This window comes from Manis pentadactyla, chromosome X (genome assembly GCF_030020395.1).
Source record: "Manis pentadactyla isolate mManPen7 chromosome X, mManPen7.hap1, whole genome shotgun sequence".
NCBI lineage: Eukaryota > Metazoa > Chordata > Mammalia > Pholidota > Manidae > Manis > Manis pentadactyla.
In genome coordinates this window covers 145,360,088-145,380,797 of record NC_080038.1, presented here as the reverse complement: position 1 = coordinate 145,380,797, position 20,710 = coordinate 145,360,088, and the positions used below count along the sequence as shown (strand labels likewise).

Sequence of the window (20,710 nt, the reverse complement as noted above, 5' to 3'; positions counted from 1 at the left end):
GGCAGAGGCCAGAGGGATCCAGCTGGGGCTCTGGCCTTGCCACAGGCCTCGCCAGCCTCCCCTAGCATTAGAAGGCTAATGCACAGCTGAGCGGCCTTTCTCTGCCACAGAAGCTCAGTGCTCCCGGCTGATGTCTTACCCCTTCACATCTGCCTCCATGTCCTCCAGGTCTGTGGGGTTGTCAGTCTTCATGTCAGCTGGGACAGCATAGGCTGAAGTGGCAGCTGAGCTGAGGGAGGAAGCACACAGGCCCACTGAAGCCTCAGACCAAAGGAGACTGGCGGCCCAGGTCTTCCACCCCCCTGCTGCCTTCTCACAGGAAAGGGGAGCCCACATCCGCCAGTGAAGTCTGGTCTTCTGGCCTTGCCCTTACTGTGGCTCTGTGAAACTGTGTGTAACATCTTGTAAGCCCTGGCTATGGCCTTAGCACCTGAGTTCAGACCAAGCACTGCCCACGACCAGCTCAGAGTCCCTGGGGGAGTCTTCTCCTGGTTTGGGGTTCCAGTGTCCTTATGTGACCTATACCTTCTGGGGCTCTGTGGGAGTCCAGAAAGATCATTCCTTACTACATGCCCCACACAGCCATAGCTAAATGGCGGCTCCCACTGGTGAATCGGTAGGTGAAATAGGGCAGGAAGCTGCTGCCCAGGAAGGCACCTCTTCCCACTGCATCCTCATGGCCCTGGAGCCGTGCGCCCTCCCCCGCTGCCTCCACATGCTCCCTGGGACTGAGCCCCCCAGTGCAGGCTGTCTGTCCACGGGATTCCTCCCCTGACTCCCACTCCCTGGGCTGGGCTACAATCCCTACAGAAGCTCACCAAGACCTCCTAGTCGGGTACCTTCCCCAGCTCTGCCTCCCTGTGCCACCGCAGCTTGGGTCCCTGTAGATAGTTGCTGAGCTGTTTAGGTCCCCTGCCTTATCACTGTGTATGGTGGGAGGGTCCAACTCCAGGTCAGGGCCTCTCCCAGCCTTCCCTCTCCTGTTGATGATCACCTGATGTGAAGGTGGCATGGAGCTGAGAAGTGCAAGGGGTATCCTGGGGCACTGGGACTGTGTCTGGCAATGGGATTAGGGCAATTACCCCACCCTTACCTGGTGGCCAAGAGTCCAGGACTGTGAGGCTGAGAGTTGGCACCGTGCACGTCCTGATCATCCAGGAGAGCTGAGCACAGCCTGTGGAAGGAGGCCAAGCCCAGTCTGGGTTCAGGATTTGTGTCTGTATGTCTGCTTCCTCCTGAAAGGGTGGCTTCTGTCCCCAGCAGATGATGGGGACTGAGGAGCTGCTCTGGACATGATACTCACATCGCATGGCTAATTAACACTAGGGCAATACTGCCTCGTGGTTCAGCACAAGCTCCATGGAGGCACATTGCCCAGATTCAAATCACGGCTTTGCTACCTCCCAGCTGTATGACCTTGGGCACATCATCTGATCTCTTTGGACCTCAGTTTGGTCATCAGTGAAATGGGATGATAGCTGTGTTTGTCTTATAAGTTTTCTGCAAAAAGTGAGCTAATAGCTGTGAGGTACTTAGTATAACGCCTGGGCCCTAACATGTGCTAAAGGGTTCCTGTTATTTTTACTGACCCCTGTGGCTGTTTTCAGAAGTAGCACCCCTCTGCAGTCCATGTGTATCTATCAGCTTGGCACAGATGGAGTGGCTGCTGTCTTCCCCAGCCTTCCCAGGGCTCGGCCACATTCTCTGTCTCTCCACAGTCAGGCAGACTGATGTTCACAGGACACGTCATCTGCACAAGCCTGCACCCTCCACTCGAGTAGCACGCTCACTAAGAGTTCCTCATGTCTGTCCCCAAACCCATTTACACCAGTTGCACTTGCAACCTTAATCACTAAATTCAATCATTAAGCAAACTCATGAAAAGGAATGGAAAATGAGAGTGTCTATTTTTTCCATGTGAAATAACCTTTTCTTTGGAAAGACAGTAAAGGCAATTTTCTTAAAAATCATTGTCCAAACAAGTATCAGTAAGACAATAAAAGACTGGGTTAAAAAATCATAAAAATCTAGAAGGTTCTTCAGATTTTGCATGTTAATTTGAAGTTTGGCTTCATTTTAGAGAAACTGAAAGCAGAAAGCAGTCTTCCTTTTATGAGGGTGTGTAAGCAAGAAGGATGATCAGAGATGAAGCATCAAGAACCAGACCCAGTCCCAGTGGACCAGAGGCTCCCACAGCAGCCACTAGCGAGCCGAGTCACTCTGCAGGGCTGTGGTGTCCGGCACACAGCGATGCAGGCTGCAGGGGCTGGGCTCTCACCCGGCCTTCCCCACTGCTGGCAGCTCCAGGAGCCGAGGCCCTGTCCCAGTGGCCTTTCCTTGCACCTGCTGAGGCACACGGGTCAGAAGCTGGGGCCTGCTGTCCCCTTCCCGTGCTGGCGTATGCTCCTGGATTTGGAAGTTGGGGCTCTGGGTTCAGAGAATAGTTGCAAACTGATAACATTAGTGCGGGCAGGGGCCCCCCAGGGGGCTTGGGGAAGCAGGGGCGGCTGGGAGGGCTGGTCGGCCAGACTGCTGTGGGGCAGGGGTGCGGCTGGGGGCATGCCCTTGTGCCTCTGCAGACCATAAGGGCTGTGGCAGAGCTTGCAGCTGAGCTATTTGTGCCTACGTCTGCATGCCTAGCTTTTGTCCCCGAGGAAGACTCATGCTCGGTTTGGAACCCTTGGAGACAGGTGACCCGACTTCCCAAGAAAGGAGTCCCTGACTCTGCCCAGGTCCAGGAACTCGGAGCCCAGCTGGACATGCTCGTTTCCTAGCTCATGTCACTGTGGCCACTGACGCTCACGCAGAGCTGGCCAGCAGAGGAAGGTGGGCAGGAAAAGGCGGCTTCGGGGCTTCTGAAAGGCAGGGAGAAAGAGAGAAAGGATGTCCTTCTAGCTTGTCCTCAAGCTCAGCCAAGAAGTAAGAGGGTGCTGATTCATCCATCATTTGGTCATTCGTTTGTCAGTTTGTCCCGTCACTCACTCCCCACGTGCTCCTCCTGCCTCCTGGCAGGGCTCTTGTGCCTGTTCCGGAGGAGCCTGAGAGCCAGTGGCAGAGGGCAGGAGAAGTGGAGAGCCCAGGACAGGGGGCGTGGGCAGGACTGCTGGAGATGACAGAAGCAGTGCCTTGGAAATGCCCAGTGCTCCGCCACTGGCAGCCCGAGCCTGACACCAGGGCATGAGAATCGACAGCTCGGGGCCACCTGCTTCCCTCAGGCAGCTCACCCTCCTCTCTCACAGCCAATGTCTGCTCCAGTCAAGGCTTCAGGCGGGGAGCCTGTGGCTCCAGGTCCCACGTTGCTGTCACATGACTGTGCACTTGACCTGTTATGGGAAGACAAGGGTTTGCTGACTCTGTGATTGGGTCTTGATCTAATCTAACTCAGACGTCCTGAGAGCATGCGTCAAGGACGAGAATCCCAGGCCCTCAACTGCCACCCTGCGCTGCTCCAAGGAGAGACAAGCCAACATCAGCAAGTACTTCTGCTTCCCTTCCAAACCTGACCGACTGGGAGCAAGGCGGCGAGTTGGAAAGAGGCTGGCACAATGAGGGGCCGGGGGCCAACAGAACCGGGGGGAAGGCATCTGGGGCCACTGACAAACCACAGAGACCAGGGCAGAGACAGGGCTCCCCCAGCCATCCCAGCTCTCCTTCCCTCATTCCTGGGGCAGAGTCCAAACTGGGCTCCACACTGAGTCACCATCTTGGTAGCAGGCACACCGGCTTCCCATTGAGGAAATTCCCAACTCTCAGCTCCTAGTTGCCACACCCAGGCCGCCCAGCTTGAAGCCAGTGGGCCAGTCTTGGGATGGCCGGGCACAACCATCCACTCTGGATCTATCATCCCCTGCTATGGCTCTGCCTCTCGTCTTTGCCAGCACCCCCCATGTCTCCCTTTGTCCACAGGTCGTCCTGGAGGTCACTGCTAGGTGCTCTGCTGGGGCTCATGCATCCTTTGGTCACTGACTTCTCCAAACTTCTGGCTTGGCAGACTTGCTTGCCCTGGCCAAGCTCCTGAGTCATCTTGGCAGGGGCCTGCCCCTCTCCAGGCCTCATGCATTCCTTCATTCATTCTTTCAACAGATATTCACTAAGGACCTGCACTGCCCCCTGGTACTGGGGACATAGCCGGGAATGGGACAGTCTTGATCCCAGCCTGATCCATTGACCTTGGACCCCGGGGCCACATGTGCTCTCTCTCCCCGCGCTGAGTTACCTTTCAGTGTCTGGATCAGGGCCCTCGAAGGCCTCCTCACCAGCCAAGCCTCTCTTGGGCTCTCTGGGGCCGGGGGCGTCTGTGTCTTTGGAGCCCGGGGAAGACCTACGGAGAAAAGCAACATCTTCCCTCAGGTGGCTCACGTTCAACAAGGCCAGAACTGACTGCCCTCCCCCAGCTGCCCTCAGACTGGGGGATGACCAGGCAGCTGCCACCTCCGCACTGGGGACTGTGCCCAGCTTGCCAACCCCTTTCTCCTCAATTCCCTCAACACTGTACCCCATGTAAACATCAACATGGAGCTCCATTATTTCAGCTCTCTGCATATAACATGGGGATCTCTTGAGCCCTGACTTCTCTCCTAAACCTCACGTACAAATTCTCAAATGCCTCTTTCTTGGTAATTTGCATGTGAATGCCCACAAATAAACTTGTCATACATTCATTCAAAATATATTAAGTATTTCTCTCAGCCCTCCCTGGCCCTCCCCTGGGTCCCTACTAAAGCAGTGAGTTATGGAGCAAAAGGTGCAGGGTGGGGGGCAGGCAGCCTGGGTGGGAGTCCTGGATCAGCCTGCTCTTGGCCATGTAACCTTGAGCAAGTTACTTAACCATTGAGGGTCTCAGTTTCCTCATCTCTAAAATAGACATAGCGCCTGCATCTACATTCCGCACGGGGACACCTGCTGGGCTGCTGGGGAAGGGCTTGGTGAATTCCAGCTTTCCGGGGAGGTGGGTGAGGGGCGCCCTGGGGGATCTCGGTGGGCTGCTAGACTAAGTGCCAGAGGATTTATGAATACTGGAGGCAGAGGACAAGCAGGGACCTTCCTCAGAGGCAGCCTGGCGTCCTCCGGCATCTCTCAGGATCACTTTGACTCTGTTTTGCAGAGACTGGTCACCTTAAGGACACCAGGGGAGCAGCTTCCAGTTTTGCCTGTTTGAAGACATCATCACAATGGATGATTCTCTCTGATTCCAGCAGCAATGCTCCTACATTCCTGTTCTGGGCCAGGCCCCGGGCTGGGGCCCAGAGGGCATGTAGGGAACACAGCCCCTGCCTTCCAGGCACCCGGACTTCCTGGGGCACACCTGTCTATGAGTGGACAACTATGACTCCACGTGGAAGATTCTCAGGTGGAAGTATGAACGTAGCACGACGTGAGCTCGGTAGGGAAAGGCCCTCACGGAGGCCACCTCAGAAAAGTCACAGAGATGGGACGTGCCCCAGAGGGGAGACATCTGAGGTGGGAGGGGCAAGGGCATCCCAGGCAGAGGCTACAGCCTGCCCAGATGGAGGCCCATTAGGCTGGAATGGAGGCAGGCCGGGCGGCGAGGAGAGGGTCTCGCCAGGGAGGTGGGGAGCCTTGCACGGCTTTCCTCAGGGGACTGGTATGACTACTTCTGCCTTTCAGAAATGTCCCCCAGGTAGGTGTGTGGAGGAGGGTCTGAGATGAGGCACCAGGAGATGGTTGCAGATAGCTGGCTGAGTGCTGGGGGAGGCCAGGACTCAGTGCCCGACTGGGGCAGGGGCATGGAGAGGGAGGAGCCAAGGAGGAGAGTAAAGGGACCTAGAGAGCCTTCAGGGCTCGTTCTGGACATCACCCCCTCCAAGAAGCCTTCCCGAAACCCCCTCACTCCCGTGCTGGTCACAGACCGCTGCTCAGAACTCCCGCTGCAGATCTCTGCTCACTCCCACCTCAGCTTCCCTGCAGCGCAGCTCCCCGGCATCCTGCCTACCTGCTACCTGGCTATCTGCCCCCTACCTTGGGGCAGGGGCCAGGTGGGCCATGCTGCCTGCTGGTTGTCCTCCCCCCAGACCCTCCCCCACCCCAGCACTGGGCATGGTGGCATTGCGAGCTGCAGAGGCTGACCCAGGGACCCCACCCCGTTCCCGGTGGTCCCCCACACAGGCAGGGCCACCACCGCAGTGGCCTCCGGGGGCTCTGCAGACCCCGTGTGGCCACCCACACAGCTGGCCCGTCCCACCTCAGGGCTTACCACGGCTGAGCCACCGCAGCCCGCTGTGTCTGTGTCTGCCTCCCCCACCAGGCGGACCATCAGCAACTCCTGCCGGGGGGCCAACGCCACTGGGTTCCCAGGGCTGGGCCGGCCCTCCCACCGACCCAGTGCTTGCACCCCAAGGGTTGCAGGGTGAAAGAATGAGATGGGGGCACAGAACCCAGGCCAAACAGGTCTCCCACCCACCAGCCCTCAGGCCTCATCATGTGAATCTCAACTTTGCTGACTCCATCTCTAGAATGGTGTAGAAGGAACCCAGACAGCACAGGGCCCCTATACCTCATTCCTTCCAGGTCTGGGGCCACTAGGCGAGGTCCTGTTCCAGGTGTCAGGATCTGCAGGCTGACAGTCTCCTTACCTCTTGTGCTATGGCCAAAGGAAAGAGCCAGGGAGTTGCTGGTGTGAGAAGCCTCCCCCTTCCCTGTCTGTGCTGGGCGCTGGGGGCATTCTCCTTCAGGCCCATGGCTTTTTTGTTTGCTCTCATCTCCTTTGCGGTCTTGAGCCTTCTCGGTGGTGCAGTCCGGCTTAGGTCACTGACCTTCATGCCAGTCGCCCACCCGCAAGCCCAGCCCCCTTCAGGCCCAGGGAGGGGTCCAGCCCTGACACGGCCTCTAGCTGCTGCTGCAGTGCTGCCAACCCTGCCTGTTCACACACACAAGCCAGGAGGTGCCCAGCTCTGCCCTGTGCATGTCGGCCTGTCTGACCATGTACAGTGATGAGTACAGCATAAAGCCCCTGACCCCCACACAGCTGTGCCCCATCTAAAGCCCAGGGGGTCAAGAAGCAGGAACAAACACGTACTTTCTCACTGGGGTTTCTTCCATTTAGAATCTTGGACAGCTTTGGGAAGTTTTACACCTCCTCCCTATTTTACATATGAGGAAACTGAGGCACAGAGAGGTCAAGTGACTGCTCAAGATCACACAGCCAGTACAGGGCAATGCCAGGATTTTGCCTTGTGCCAGAAGCTGTGCTCTTATCGTTCCCCCGTGACTCTTCCAGTCAGCATGCTGGGGCGGACCATATAGGGCCTGCCCTGGCTGGCTGAGGCCGAGACCCAAGGAGGCTTGACTGGTGCTCTGATGGGGGTGGCGGGCAGGCCTAGGGGCCCTCACATCGGCCAGCTTCTGTGGAAGAGGGTATGTGAGTGAGCTCAGTTTGGGATGTGGGCGGGAGTTACTCACAAGAGGGAAAAAATGAGACGAACTCAAGAAACCAGGCCCCGGGGTACATGGACGGAGGGCCCTTTCCACGGCTGAGCAGTGGCAGGGTGGGTTTGATGCGGGACACTTGGAGCTGTGGGGCAGACAACCAGGCAGACTGGGGCTGGGCTGGGGGGCTGATGGGACAAGCATTATGAGAGCTGGAAGAGCACCTGGGGCCCCCAAAAGTTACCTGTAGAGACAGGTCCTCTGCCCCTCTGGCCTCAGGGTCTTCCAAGGGTGCCAAGGAGGTGTAGCTCTTACCAGAGTTGAATTTGGGCTCAAAAACAGCAGCAACAACAGGGCAGTGGTGCTCTCAGCAGACCACAGCACGATTCAGTGCCAAGTACAAGGGGGGACGATAGCTCTTCATCCCCAGACGAGAGGGCACCGTTATTTACTTGGACACTCAGGGCTCGGAAAGCAGGGCAAATCAAGGCCCCGCCTGGAGTTAGGTCACCAGCTTGGCCTGCTCCTGCCCTGCACCCCACTGCCTGACCTTCCCACCCGATGGGCTCCCAGGCCGGAGCCAGCTCGTGGCACCCACCTGGGCTTCTGGCTCCCAGCAGGGCTAGGCCTGTGAGAGGGGCTGAGGACTGCAGAGCTGCCTTCCCCGGCAGGAGGCCCGCCTAAGAATGGCAGGACCAGCAGCCCGGTGGCAGACCCTCTCGGGGTCAGTGGTTGCCTGTGGGCTCAGTGCTGCTCTGGTTAAGTTGACACAGAGCAGAGTGAGGCACTCTCTCCTTGGACGCCAGGCTGTTTTGCTCCTTTCTGTCCTAGGACATCCAGCCAGACAGTCCCTCTTGATTTCTGTGCCCCATCCTATCACTGGGCACGTGGGACACTGACCTGTAGGGCCTGCGTGGAGGCCCTGAGAGGTTTCACAGTGAGTGAGTGGCAGGCAGGCCTGGCAGCCACACGCCCTGGTCAGAGAGGAGCTGATTACCTGCTCAAGCCAGGAGAGGATCTTGCCGGAGCAGCTGGGTCCTGGCTCTTTTCGGAAGGCTCTTCGTCCTCCACCACCTCAACCCTTTGGGTGAGAAGAGAAGCAGGTGTACCAGCTGCCCTGGAGCTTGCGGCCCTTGAAGGACATGCTTTCTTTTAGTGGTGTCTGTGGCCATGAAGTGGCCCCGGGGAGGGGTTCAGTGACGACAGTGTGACGTAAGTACAGCATACTGGGTTGAATAGGGTCCCTCCGAATTTCATGTCTACCTGGAAGCTGTGAATGCGACCTTATTTGGAAATAGGGTCTTGGTAGATATAATCAAGTTAAGATGGAGTCACAGTGGGGTAGGGTGAGCCCTAAATGCAATGACTGGTATCCTTATAAGAAGAGGGAAATCTGGATGCAGACACACAGAGGCCAGAGTAACGCATCTCCAAGCCAAGGAACACCAAGAGCTGCCTGCAGCCACCACTAGCGGGGAGAGAGGCCTGGGCTGGCTTCTCCCTCAGAGCCTCCACGAGGAATGAACCCTGCTGACAGCTTGATCCTGGACTTCTAGCCTCCAGAACTCGGAGAGAATACCTTTGTGGGGTTTACGCCCCCTAGTGTGCGGTAGTTTGTTCCAATGGCCCAGGAACCTAACGCTGATATCTGTGTCTTCCTACTCCCAGACCTTTGTGCCAGCTGTGAGGCCTCTGCCTAGAGCACTCGGCATGACGGCTCCTCCTTGTTTTAAGTCGTTAGTTCACTATGCCACCTTGTCACAGATGCCTTCTCTGTGTACTTAACAGAATATCCCCCAAATTCAACTTGCCAGACGTTTCTTCCCTGTCCTCCCCAAATATTCTCCTTTCCGAGAAGATGTCTTGTCTCAGTAATGGTGACACCTCTCGCTCACTCAGCTGGAGTGTCCTGACTGCCTGATCATTCTCTGTTGAACCCTATTCACCTTCCAGGGCCCATCTCCAAAGTCATGGTCACTTCCAAAGGCCTGGCCACAGAGGGACTCCCGGTGACAAGCTTCTGGACCTCAGCCCAATGACCCCTCCTGCCAAGGCAGTGCCCAGCCTGACCCTCGGAGGGTGAGAGGGGGAGCAAGGGAACAACTCTTTTGTACCCCTGTAGCTATTTTTGCTTCAAAACCCCAGGGGCTGCTGGACATACTACAGCTCTATCTTGGGTCAAGGGGCGACCCTGTCAGCTACTGGCAAATGAAAGTTTCTCACCATAAACTATGTTCTCTCAGTCAGACTCCTGTCTACACAGAACTGGCTGTCAGGGCCACATGTGCCACCATAGCCACCCAAGTGCTCACCTGGCCTCCAGACAGAGGCCACCAGCCCCTTGCACTGTCACCTGCTCAGGGACAGCAGCCCCATCCCTCTGCACCTGCTCTCCCCAGGGTCCCCATGCCACCCCTGCTGACAGGAGACCTTCTCTGCAGCCAGCAACAAACTTCCAAGGCTCCCATGCTGACACTTACCTCTGTGCAATGAATGGGGACTGCATCTCCTGGGCAGGGCTGCTGGAAAGGGGACAGAAAGGAGACATGTTGGGTCGAACCCACGGACAGATGACATCATGAGCACTCTGCTCCAGATGGCAAGAGCCAGACCTCACTGTCCCCGAAAGTGCATGTGGGAGTCCTGGAAAGTCTGGCTAGGAGGGTACGCTCAACCCACCCCTCAGCAGCCAGAGGAAGACCAGACCCTGCGAGGAAGGGAGCTGGCCCGGAGCGCGGAGCTGCCTGCTGCTGGAGCCGCCACAGAGGCCAGGCCCTGCTCGGTCTCCTGCTGCGCGACTCACCCGGTGCTCTTCTTGGCTGCCGACAGCACGTAGGAGTGCTCCCGGGAAGCTGTCTTCCTCACCACACTGCTTGCAGCCTCTGACCTGCAGAGGCACAGGAAGGGGACATCAGGTGGTAGGGTGGGACTCACTCTCGCAGCCTCCCTTGGCAGCTACTCAGGGCCACCCCAGGGAGGCAAGGAGCAACGCCAGATTAGTGCCTGCTCCAAGGACTGCTCAAAGCAACACAAGCAGGTAGGTGCTAGTATCACCCACAATTTACAAATGAGGAAACTGAGGCACATGGGGCTTTAGTGTGACTTCGGAGTGACTTGCCCAATACCAGACACCCAGCTGGTGGTAGAGTGGGCAGTCAGTGCCCAGCAGCCCGACTCCAGAGCTCCCACGCCTGGAGACCCCTGCTGCCTTTAAGATGACTCGTCTGCCCAGCCTCCGGCACCACAGCTTTGCTGTGTTTCCTAAGCCGCAGAGGGACCGGCAGACATTGTGACTGAGGACAGGTGAGCCTGGGTGGGGGAGCTTTATTTTCTCACGGCCCAGCTGCTGCCCAAGCACCTAGGCGGCACTCCGGAGCCTGGCCCCGCCCCACAGGTAAGCAGGCCCCCCCCAGCCTCTGTACACACAGCACACACACAGAGGGCCCCTCCCAGGGCAAGCCCTAAAGCACTTGCCTCCCCACCCTCCATCCACCACAGATGAGGCTCTCCCCATAGAAGGTTCCTAGAGGGTCCCCTGCGCTGGCTCAGTGCTGGCTGGGTGGTCCCGGGCCTGAAGGAATGACACCCCTCTGGTCAACGGGCAGCACTGATGCTCTAAGTGCCGTACACTTCGTCCCCTACTGGCACACTTCCTACTCCACCAGACTGCGGAGTCTTGGGCCCCGTTACCTCCGTCTCTGCTCATCAGCAGAGAAGGGTGCCTCCTCCTCTTCAGCAACCCCTGATGTGGAGCTGGGCCTGATGTTGTAAGGTGCCCTGGGGGACGGGGCGGGGACTGAGGATGCTGGTGGTGCTGGGCCCTCCCCCTGCTTCTGCTCCAGCAGCATGCATCAGTGTCACTGCCTCCACGCTGTGCTCCTGTTCCTCCCCTCCCCGTTCCAGCCCTAACTGGCCCCCAAGACCCAGTTCAAGCTTCACCCCTTCTCCAGAAGGATTCCCTAACTGCTGTCACTGGATGGTGGTGATGAGGGACAGCAACATAAAGCAACAGGGCCCCTGGAAGGGCAGGTACAACCCATACTTCCGTGCCAGGCCCCTCTGTGGGCATGCAGCAAGGGGCCTTTGGTAAAGGCCCTAAGGGCAGCTCCCAAGCAATGCCCAAAGATTTATATTCAAGAAGCAGCTCAAATTTCAGCACAAAATGCCCTTAACCGGCAGGCTGCCAGGGCCAGCAGCATGCTCGGGATCATCAGGCCCCAGCCCAGCCGGGCCTGGCCCAGAGGGGTACCAGAGACATGTCCGGGAAGCACAGCAGTGAGCTGCAGCCGCAGGGCCACTGACCCACACCCCTGGCTCCACACTTACCAGCCCCTTCTACAAGCTTCCTACAGTCCCTGCTCTGTGTCAGATCGGAAAGGGTCAAAGCTTTCTGAGGCTTGTCACCCTGTGGTGGGCTCCAGGCCATAGCAGCAGCTGTCAGGACCAGCTCTCCCGGGCTGCCCTCAGTTGCCTGGTATTCGGGTTCATCTCTCGATTGCACACTCACAGCTTCTTGTAATCCTCGGTTGTCATCTTGTAGCCGGAGGAGGACAGACGGGAAGGCCCGGTGGGAGCTCCTCTCACCACACTGGCAGCACTGGAGAGGCAAGGGGTTTGCATGTGCCAACCTGCAGGTCCCCTCTCGCTTCCAGATTTGTCCACACAGCCCAGCAGGCACAGAGCAGATGGACAGTGGGGTGTTGTTGGCCTTTCTGCTTCACTTTCAACCCTCCAGACACCAGAACTTCTGTGCCACCCTGAGCAGGACACGCATACACCTGGGGGCTTCCCATCCCTGCACTGCTCTCCAGGGTCTTGTCCTGCACAGGAGAGCTGCCACCTGCCACCCTCACGGTAACAGGCACAGTACTCTCTCTGCCATGAGCTTGGCCCAGACTCTCACACCCACCACGGGTCTGCTGGCCAGCGCCCCATGGACACACCTTTTGGGAACTCCGTTGGCCTTGGGGAAGGGCTGCTGGGGATGGGACGAGCTGTCTATAGGCTTGGTGAACACTCCCCTAAAAGAGAATCAGGAAGAAGCAGCGCAGTGAGCTCCCCTGGGAGAAGCGGGCTTGGGGGAGGAGGGCGATGCCGGCAGGCAGCGAGAGGCAGGAAGGATTACCTACCGGATGATATAGCCAGTGGGAGCCCTTGGGCTTGGAGGCCTGCCAAGGGAAAAGAAGTTATGCAGTGAAGCCAGGCCTTGCTGGACAGCCCAGCCTACCCTATCTCATCCTGCCACCAACAACAGCAAAGTGGGGCAGGTGGATGTTCCAGTGAAATCAGAACAAGGGCAGGAAGAGTGGATGACCACTTCCCAAGAGAGCCAGCCACCCTTGCACCCCTAGCCAGGTGCCTGTTCTGCTATGCCTACCCCCTCTAGCCACTGTGATGCCCACATCCCAAGTCCTGATGGAAGTTTGGGGCAAGAGGGCATAGCCAGAGGTTGCTCAGTGGTTGGGAAACGTTAGGCTCCACATGCTGGGTGCCTCCTGCTTGGGACCAGCCAAGGGGATTCAGAGGACTGGGTAGGGGACGCAGTCAGAGCCATGAGATCTGGGCTCAGGGGCAGGAGACAAGGACCCAGCAGACAGCTCCTCTGTCCAAGAGTAGAGGAGCTTGGGGCTGGGGCAGCAAAGGCGGGTCTAAGACTCCATGCAGGCAGGTAGGAAGGGCAGTGTAGAGCTCTCTCCCTCTGATAGACTCTGTCCTTAACAGGGGACAGCCTCCTAGAGGTGATCGAATTGCAGGAAAACTTGGGGTGGGACCTGGGAAACGTCACTTTTCCCCCTTCTAGCCACACAAGCATTTTTGGCTGAAGCACCTGTGGCTTGGGGAGGCTAGGCCATGGCCGCTGGCTGGCCTGGAATGCACCCCCCACACACAACCCCGACCACACATACTCACACACGCTGAGTGAGAGAATGAGCGGCAAGGTTTGTGCAGACTCCCGGCACCCCTGCTGTGGGGCCTGAGTCCCCGTGCCCCAGGACACGCTTTCCATATGTGCCCCCAGGGCAAGGCCTGGGGTGAGCATTGCATCCCCCACAGTAAACAAGCTCTCAAAGACTGGACTATCTTTGAACCAGTCATCCTTGGGCCTTTGCCAACCTCACCGACCACAGGTGTCACAACCCCCCACGTCTCTGCCTGGCTCACGCCTGTGTTCCCTGCTAGGATGTCATCTCCTGAGGGGAGGGCTGCGTCCTTTATGCGCAGGAGCTGGCAGGCACTGGGTGCTGGGTCAGTGATGGACAGTGGGCAAGGCCATCGTTGCTGGAGGCAGGCCTGCAGGCTGTAGTCCCCTGGGGGCTCCTTTACTTCTCTGGAGCACTTCCTCTAGGACTGGGAGGCTGTGCCTGTGCTTCAGAGCCTCCCTGGACACCAGTACGCAAAAGCCCTTCAAACAGAGAGCGGATGGGCTGTTCCCTTCAGCCAGCTGTCAAAATGTGTCATTGTCAACTCAGGAGACAGTTGGAACAAACCTGTGAGTCAATCAGGGGTACCTACAGGAGGGAGTCATGTGCCTCAGAGACACGGGGTTCTCAGTGACAGTTTCGATTCCAGTTGACAGCTGGAGACATGGAGGCCCAGCAGGGGAGACAGCTGGCCCCAAAGCCTCAGGGCAAGGCCGGGGACTGGGCCCCCATGGTCCTGTACTCCCTTTCCCAAGAGGGAGCAGAGAAGAAAAGCCTGTCCTTCCTGCAGATTTCACAGGACTCACGCAGACCCGGAGTCTCCTTCTTGTCCCCTGAGGACTGCAGCATGGGGCCCTCCCACCAGCCGCCCGGGCACCCCCTCTTACCTGGCCTTCAGGACCTCCCCAGTTGATGAAAAGGATGTGGCACGACTCCAGCTGGAGGGCAGCTCTCTGGGGAAAGAAGGGCCCCCAAAAGAGTGGCTCCCAGACTCCCTGCCATCAGCTGCCTTTTGGCCTCCATTCTGCAGGCTGACTGCCTGCTGGGCTCCCAGGGAACTTGACGCACCGCTTGCATCTCACCCTTGCCTTCCCTAGTCTGTCTCACACTCGCTCCACAGGCTAACGCACACACGCACACATCCACCCCGACACCCAGGGCTTCCCCACCCTGTGGCTTTGGCCGATTCCTGCCCTCAGCTGGATTGCTTTCCCATGCTCTGCCCTCCCCAGTTGGCCTGTGGCCATGTGGCAGGGCCAAACTGGATGATGGAGGCCCCTCAGCATCCCCAGGTGTGGACGGGCCCCCACCCCAACCCATCACTGCTGGCCGTCCGGCCTCCTGGACTTACAGGGTGTGGCCCTCCGAGGCATCCTGCTTGGTGATCCAGCTCTTGTCCCCCCTCAGCGTGGTTCGCACCTTCATTTGCCTGAGGACATTGTTGCGCTCCTCCTCGCCTGGTAGAAGAGGCTTCCCTGGCAGGGGCAAGGCCAGGCAGCCTCAGAAGCCAGGGACCCGGCCCCAGAACCCCAAGCCTTCCTCTTCAGCCCTCCCAGTATGTTGCTTCCTGCTGCACGCGGGGCAGGCCTAGGGGAAGGCAGCCACAGCTCCAAGCCAGGGCAAGCGGGAGCCAGGTCTCACCTTTGGTGCTGCCCCCGAGAGCTGGGATACTCATGGCGTTTTCTCTGCTGGTCCCTTCTGAGCTGATTCAGCAGGGCCCCTGGGGCAAAGGCAAGCACATGCTTGTCACCTCATGCACCTTTAATGGCTGCACGTCACCATGTGGTCCCTGGCAAACCAAGACCATCCAGAATGTCCTTTGGGCATCAGGAAGCAAGAGTGGGTGGAGTCGTGGGTGGTGGGCAGAGGCCACGGACCGAGCACGTGCTAGATATTCCACCATAGGGCAGTGCACACCCACATCTGCCCAGGGCTGCCAGGGGCTGTTTATTCGCGAGATGACTGAGAAAGCCCGCCCACAAACCCTCTGAGAGAGCTCAGATGGGCAGACTCCAGGCCTGCGCAGTGCAGGGGAAACAGCGGCAGCAGGAGAGCCTCTACACCGTCTAGTCCACAGCAGGGGGAGGGACTGTGGGAAAGGCGGGGGCCTTGGACCATTTCTCCCACTCCCTGGTAGTGGTCGGGCACACCATGGGCCAGTCAGCTCACCTCTCTAGGCTGCCTCAGTGTCCTCATTTGCAAAATGAGAGTTTAAAAAGTCTACTATGCGATACTGCTGTAAGGGCAGAATGCACCAATGTTCTTGCAAGAGTCTGGCACCGCCTGGCACAGCAAAGACTGCAGGGCAGCTGGACAGGAGCCAAGCAGCAGTGACTCTGAACCTGCCCTTGCTGGGAAAAGGGACAGTCGGTGGTCCTCCATCACTACAGGCAAGGCCCCGTGTGGTTCAGGGCTTGGCTTCCTCTCCGGTGGGGAAAGCCGCGGGGCCCCGCTGTCAACTCTTCATAGCCCTTGGGGACCAGGTGACGGTGGGGATCTGGTAAGGGCTTGCTGCTGGGTCCGGGAAGCTGGGGTGTCCCGTGTGCTGCTTCTGTTCCTCTCTCTTGTCTTCTCACCCTGCTCTCCCTTCTTGCCGCCTCTCTCTCCTTGAGCCACGTGCTGCCCTCCTGTGGCCAGTGAAGGGTGGGCCGTGGCAGTGTCTGAGACCGTCACAGTGCCACGGAGGACTGAAGGAGGGCTATGGGCCCCAGGAGGGATGTGCCCTGAGCGGCAGGGAGACGGAAGGCCCACATCATGGGTCTAGTCGCAGCCCTAACCCACCACGGCCAGCCCCTTGAGCCTCAAGAGAAGGGCTGGAGGCTCAGGTGAGCAGGCATGATGGGAAGGAGGGGTCCTGGCTCTGCTGAGACAGTCCTGAGGCAGAGCAGCCTCCCTCTGCGGGACCTGTCAGCTTCTGGGCCCCTCCAGCGCCAGGCCTTCAGCAGCTGGGCCCAGCTGCCGGCTGGCAAGGCCTAGATATGGTTCTGAGGAGGCTGGGGCACACTAAAACAGGCAGGGCTAGGGGCCAAGAGCAAACAAATCTGCCATGTCAGCAAGAGCTGGCTTTCCCATAAACGGCACCAAATGAGCAGCCCAGGAGGCCCGAGCCTGCTGTGTGCCAGGAACAGCACCTCATCACTGCAAACGGCAGCTGCCATGGCAGAGTTCCACTGAGCAGAGCTCATTCCTTAGGTGATCCTCGGACCACACAGGCCCAGTGACCCCTCCCAGCAGCCCATGGAGTGGCCCTACTAGGCGGGACACATAGAGTCACCACCTGAGATCTTGGCCACTCAGTCTTCTGCTGCTACCGGCTGACTGTGAGACCCAGGCAAGTCCCTCAGCTCAGGACCTCCTACTGCTCTCAGTCTTTAGGTTCCTTCAGGAACTCTTGTCAGTTTCCCCTTCACAAACCTACTGGCCACGGTGCCCTGAAGTTGTCTGCTAAATCAGAACCAATAAGCCACTTCCAAAAAGAGGGGAGACCCATAAAATGCAGAATGACAGAGACAGAGGGACCACTGGAGACTGCTGAGCCAAGGGACACTGTGAGAGCCCTCGGCACGGGAGGCGGAGCTGCCTCAGCTAAGGCCTCCTCAGAGGGCTCAGGGCCTAGTGCCCCACCTCCCCAGGCAAGGGCCAGAGCTGATGCTGAGGCTCGGAAGTCAAATGTCATTTTTTGATGGGTCAGCAAATCTGAAAGTCAGGTAGCAGTCGTCACACAGGACTGAACAGGAAGGCAGCTCGTTGGGACAAAATGATGAGACCCAGCCAGATGGGTGAACACATGAGGTCTGAATCTGTGTCTGGCTGGAGAGCTGGCTTCTCTGTCCACTTCACCACCCCTCCTCTCCTCCCACCTGCCACAGCCCTGGCTCAGGCCACAGTCAGTTCTGATTCACCAACTCCCTGGTTCACCTGCACTGTGTCTCCTTCCAGCAGCACTCAACAGTCCCAACGTGGCCCACATCAACCCTCTGAGCCTGGGAGCAAACCCCCCCAGTCCCCTGACTCAGCCATTTTTCTCACCCACACCCAATTGTCAACATCATGCTCTAAGCAGACCATGTGCGCCAGCATCCCTGCAAGGTGGGCCTGTCAGAGTAAACCCTGAGCCTTTGTTTATGCTGTTCTCCCTACCTGGAATGCCCTCCAACTTCTCCCACTGGGCTGAGCCCTGCCCTTTGCTCAGGGTCCCACCTGTCCTGCCAGCCCTGCTCCTACTGAGCTCTCCCTCCTCTGACCTGAGTGCTTGGTGCTGTGGACTCAAGTCTTCCCAGGCAAACCTGCCGCTCCATCAGCCTTAGTGAGGACAGAGCCCAGGCACCTCCTCACACATGCAGCACATAGTATGAACTCACCGCTACCAGACTGGAAGAGGGCAGGGGACATGCTTCCGACTCAGCAAACATCGCCACCCCTCCTTGGGCCAGGTCTCCTCTCAGAGCCACTATTCCCTCCACTCATCTGAGCCTTCTGGGAGAGCAGGGCAGAGGGACCAGCCAATCAAAGGGAGGCTGGGAAAACCCTCATGACAGGCAGGAGCAGCTTTGGAGAATGGGAGGCAGACCTCTTGGGAGGGCACTTCCTGGGCAGCTCTCACTCACTGCGTGTGATGGTGAACATTTGGCAATAATCTAAATTCCCAACAGTTGTATTTAAACATTACGATACATCACTCAGGCAAATGACATGCAGCCATTACAAATGACACTGATATACAATCTCAACTTGGCTTTGTGTGTATGGTTTCCATATAGACTTACGTGCAAAGGCAGCTTTTAAAACAAGACGTATAGCCATTTGACCCAGGAATCCCACTTCTAGGAATTTACTCTAAGAATGCAGCGGCCCAATTTGAAAAAGACAGATGCGCCCATATGTTTATCACAGCACTATTTACAATAGCCAAGATATGGAAGCAACCTAAGTGTCCATCAGTAGATGAATGGATAAAAAGATGTGGTACATATACACAATGGAATATTACTCAACCATAAGAAAAAAACAAATCCTACCATTTGCAACAACATGGATGGAGCTAGAGGGTATTATGCTCACTGAAATAAACCAGGCGGAGAAAGACAAGTACCAGATGATTTCACTCATCTGTGGAGTATAAGAACAAAGAAAAAACTGAAGGAACAAAACAGCAGCAGAATCACAGAACCCAAGAATGGACTAACAGTTACTAAAGGGAAAGGGACTGGGGAGGATGGGTGGGAAGGGAGGGATAAGGGGGGGAAGAAAGGGGGTATTATGATTAGCTTGTATAATATGGGGGGAGGCTCGGGGAGGGCTGTGCAACACAGAGAAGACAAGTAGTGATTCTGCAGCATCTTACTGCACTGATGAACAGTAGTGTAATGGGGTTTGTGGGGGGGATTTGGTGATGGGGGGAATCTAGTAAACATAATGTTCCTCATGTAATTGTAGATTAATGATACCAAAAAAAACACAGAAAAAAACAAGACATATAGGATGGTTCCATTTACATAAACAGACATGCACATAAAAATGAATAGGGGTGGGGCGGAAGATGGCGGCGTGAGTAGAGCAGCGGAAATCTCCTCCCAAAACCACATATATCTATGAAAATATAACAAAGACAACCCTTCCTAGAATAAAGACCAGAGGACACAGGACAATATCCAGACCACATCCGCACCTGAGAGAACCCAGCGCCTCGCGAAGGGGGTAAGATACAAGCCCCGGCCCCGCGGGAGCCGAGCGCCCCTCCCCCCAGCTCCCGGCGGGAGGAGAGCAGGCAGAGCGGGAGGGAGACGGAGCCCAGGACTGCCGAGCACCCAGCCCCCGCCATCCGGGCCAGAGTGCAGGGCCCTCGATACTAGGAAAACAGGGCAGCAAGAACAGTGAGCAGGCACTGGAGGCTGGGCGACAGAGGACATAAGAAAAGCGCGCGACCATTTTTTTTTTTTGCTTTTTTGCTGCTTTGTTTTGGCGAGCGCTTTTTGGAAGTCTTAAAGGGACAGGGACCCCAATATTAGGGAAACAGGGCAGAAAGACCGGTGAGCAGAGGCCTGAGGCTGGCACCGGAGAATAAAGAAAAACGAACGACCACCTTTTTTTTTTAATTAAAAATTTTTTTTTTTTTAATTAAAAAAAAAATTTTTTTTCTTGTTTTTTTTTGTGGTCGTTGTTTTGTTTTGGCGGGTGCTTTTTGGAAGTCTTAAAGGGGCAGGGCGGGTCACTTAATCCAGAGGTAGGGAATCCGGGATCTCTGGGCACCCTAACCCCTGGGCTGCAGGGAGCAGGGAGGCCCCTTACGGAGATAAATAGCCTCCCAGCAGCCCCTGCTCCAACGCGACTCCACCATTTTGGAGTAGCTGCCCGAGCCAGGCCACGCCCACAGCAACAGCGGAGATTAACTCCATAGCAGCCGGGCAGGAAGCAGAAACCCTGTCTGCGCGCAGCTGCGCAGCACAAGCCACTAGAGGCCGCTGTTCTCCCAGGAGAGGAGGGCCACAAACCAACAAGAAAGGAAGTCCAGCCGTCACTCGTCCCAGTTCTGCAGACTATTCCTATCACCATGAAAAGGCAAAGCTACAGGCAGACAAAGATCACAGAGACAACACCAGAGAAGGAGACAGACCTAACCAGTCTTCCTGACAAAGAATTCAAAATAAGAATCATAAACATGCTGACAGAGATGCAGAGAAATACGCAAGAAAAATGGGATGAAGTCCGGAAAGAGATCACAGATGCCAGAAAGGAGATCGCAGAAATGAAACAAACTCTGGAAGGGTTTATAAGCAGAATGGATAGAATGCAAGAGGCCATTGATGGAATTGAAATCAGAGAACAGGAACGCATGGAAGCTGACATAGAGAGAGACAAAAGGATCTCCAGGAATGAAACAATATTAAGAGAACTGTGTGACCAATCTAAAAGGAGCAATATCCGTATTATAGGGGTCCCAGAAGAAGAAGAGAGAGGCAAAGAGATGGAAAGTATCTTAGAAGAAATAATTGCTGAAAACTTCCCCACACTGGGGGAGGAAGTAATCAAACAGACCACGGAAATACACAGAACCCCCAACAGAAAGGATCCAAGAAGGGCAACACCAAGACACATAATAATTAAAATGGCAAAGATCAAGGACAAGGAAAGAGTGTTAAAGGCAGCTAGAGAGAAAAAGGTCACCTATAAAGGGAAACCCATCAGGCTAACGTCAGATTTCTCAACAGAAACCCTACAGGCCAGAAGAGAATGGCATGATATATTTAATACAATGAAACAGAAGGGCCTTGAACCAAGGATACTGTATCCAGCACGACTATCATTCAAATATGACGGTGGGATTAAACAATTCCCAGACAAACAAAAGCTGAGGGAATTTGCTTTCCACAAACCACCTCTACAGAACATCTTACAGGGACTGC

General features: G+C 56.6%; 1 protein-coding gene across 19 annotated transcripts in view; it reads right to left on the bottom strand.

Annotated features, from left to right (window-relative positions):
- The window catches only part of ZNF185 (zinc finger protein 185 with LIM domain), a 53,457-nt gene that overhangs the window by 16,344 nt on the left and 16,403 nt on the right, over positions 1-20,710 (bottom strand). For 9 of the 19 annotated variants that reach the window (XM_057495442.1, XM_057495447.1, XM_057495441.1 and 6 more), the window contains exons 2-16: positions 14,949-15,027; positions 14,659-14,782; positions 14,195-14,260; positions 12,516-12,554; positions 12,330-12,407; positions 11,894-11,983; positions 11,077-11,163; positions 10,190-10,273; positions 9,867-9,908; positions 8,384-8,518; positions 6,515-6,601; positions 4,217-4,321; positions 3,225-3,323; positions 1,094-1,174; positions 140-229 (exon numbers count right to left, since the gene is read on the bottom strand). In XM_057495442.1, the coding sequence (XP_057351425.1) occupies positions 140-229; positions 1,094-1,174; positions 3,225-3,323; positions 4,217-4,321; positions 6,515-6,601; positions 8,384-8,518; positions 9,867-9,908; positions 10,190-10,273; positions 11,077-11,163; positions 11,894-11,983; positions 12,330-12,407; positions 12,516-12,554; positions 14,195-14,260; positions 14,659-14,782; positions 14,949-14,982 (1,241 nt within the window). In that variant the 5' untranslated portion in view covers positions 14,983-15,027. The remainder of the gene's footprint in view (positions 1-139; positions 230-1,093; positions 1,175-3,224; positions 3,324-4,216; positions 4,322-6,514; positions 6,602-8,383; positions 8,519-9,866; positions 9,909-10,189; positions 10,274-11,076; positions 11,164-11,893; positions 11,984-12,329; positions 12,408-12,515; positions 12,555-14,194; positions 14,261-14,658; positions 14,783-14,948; positions 15,028-20,710) is intronic. The other 10 variants (XM_036887233.2, XM_036887237.2, XM_036887235.2 and 7 more) reach the window with 7 other exon arrangements.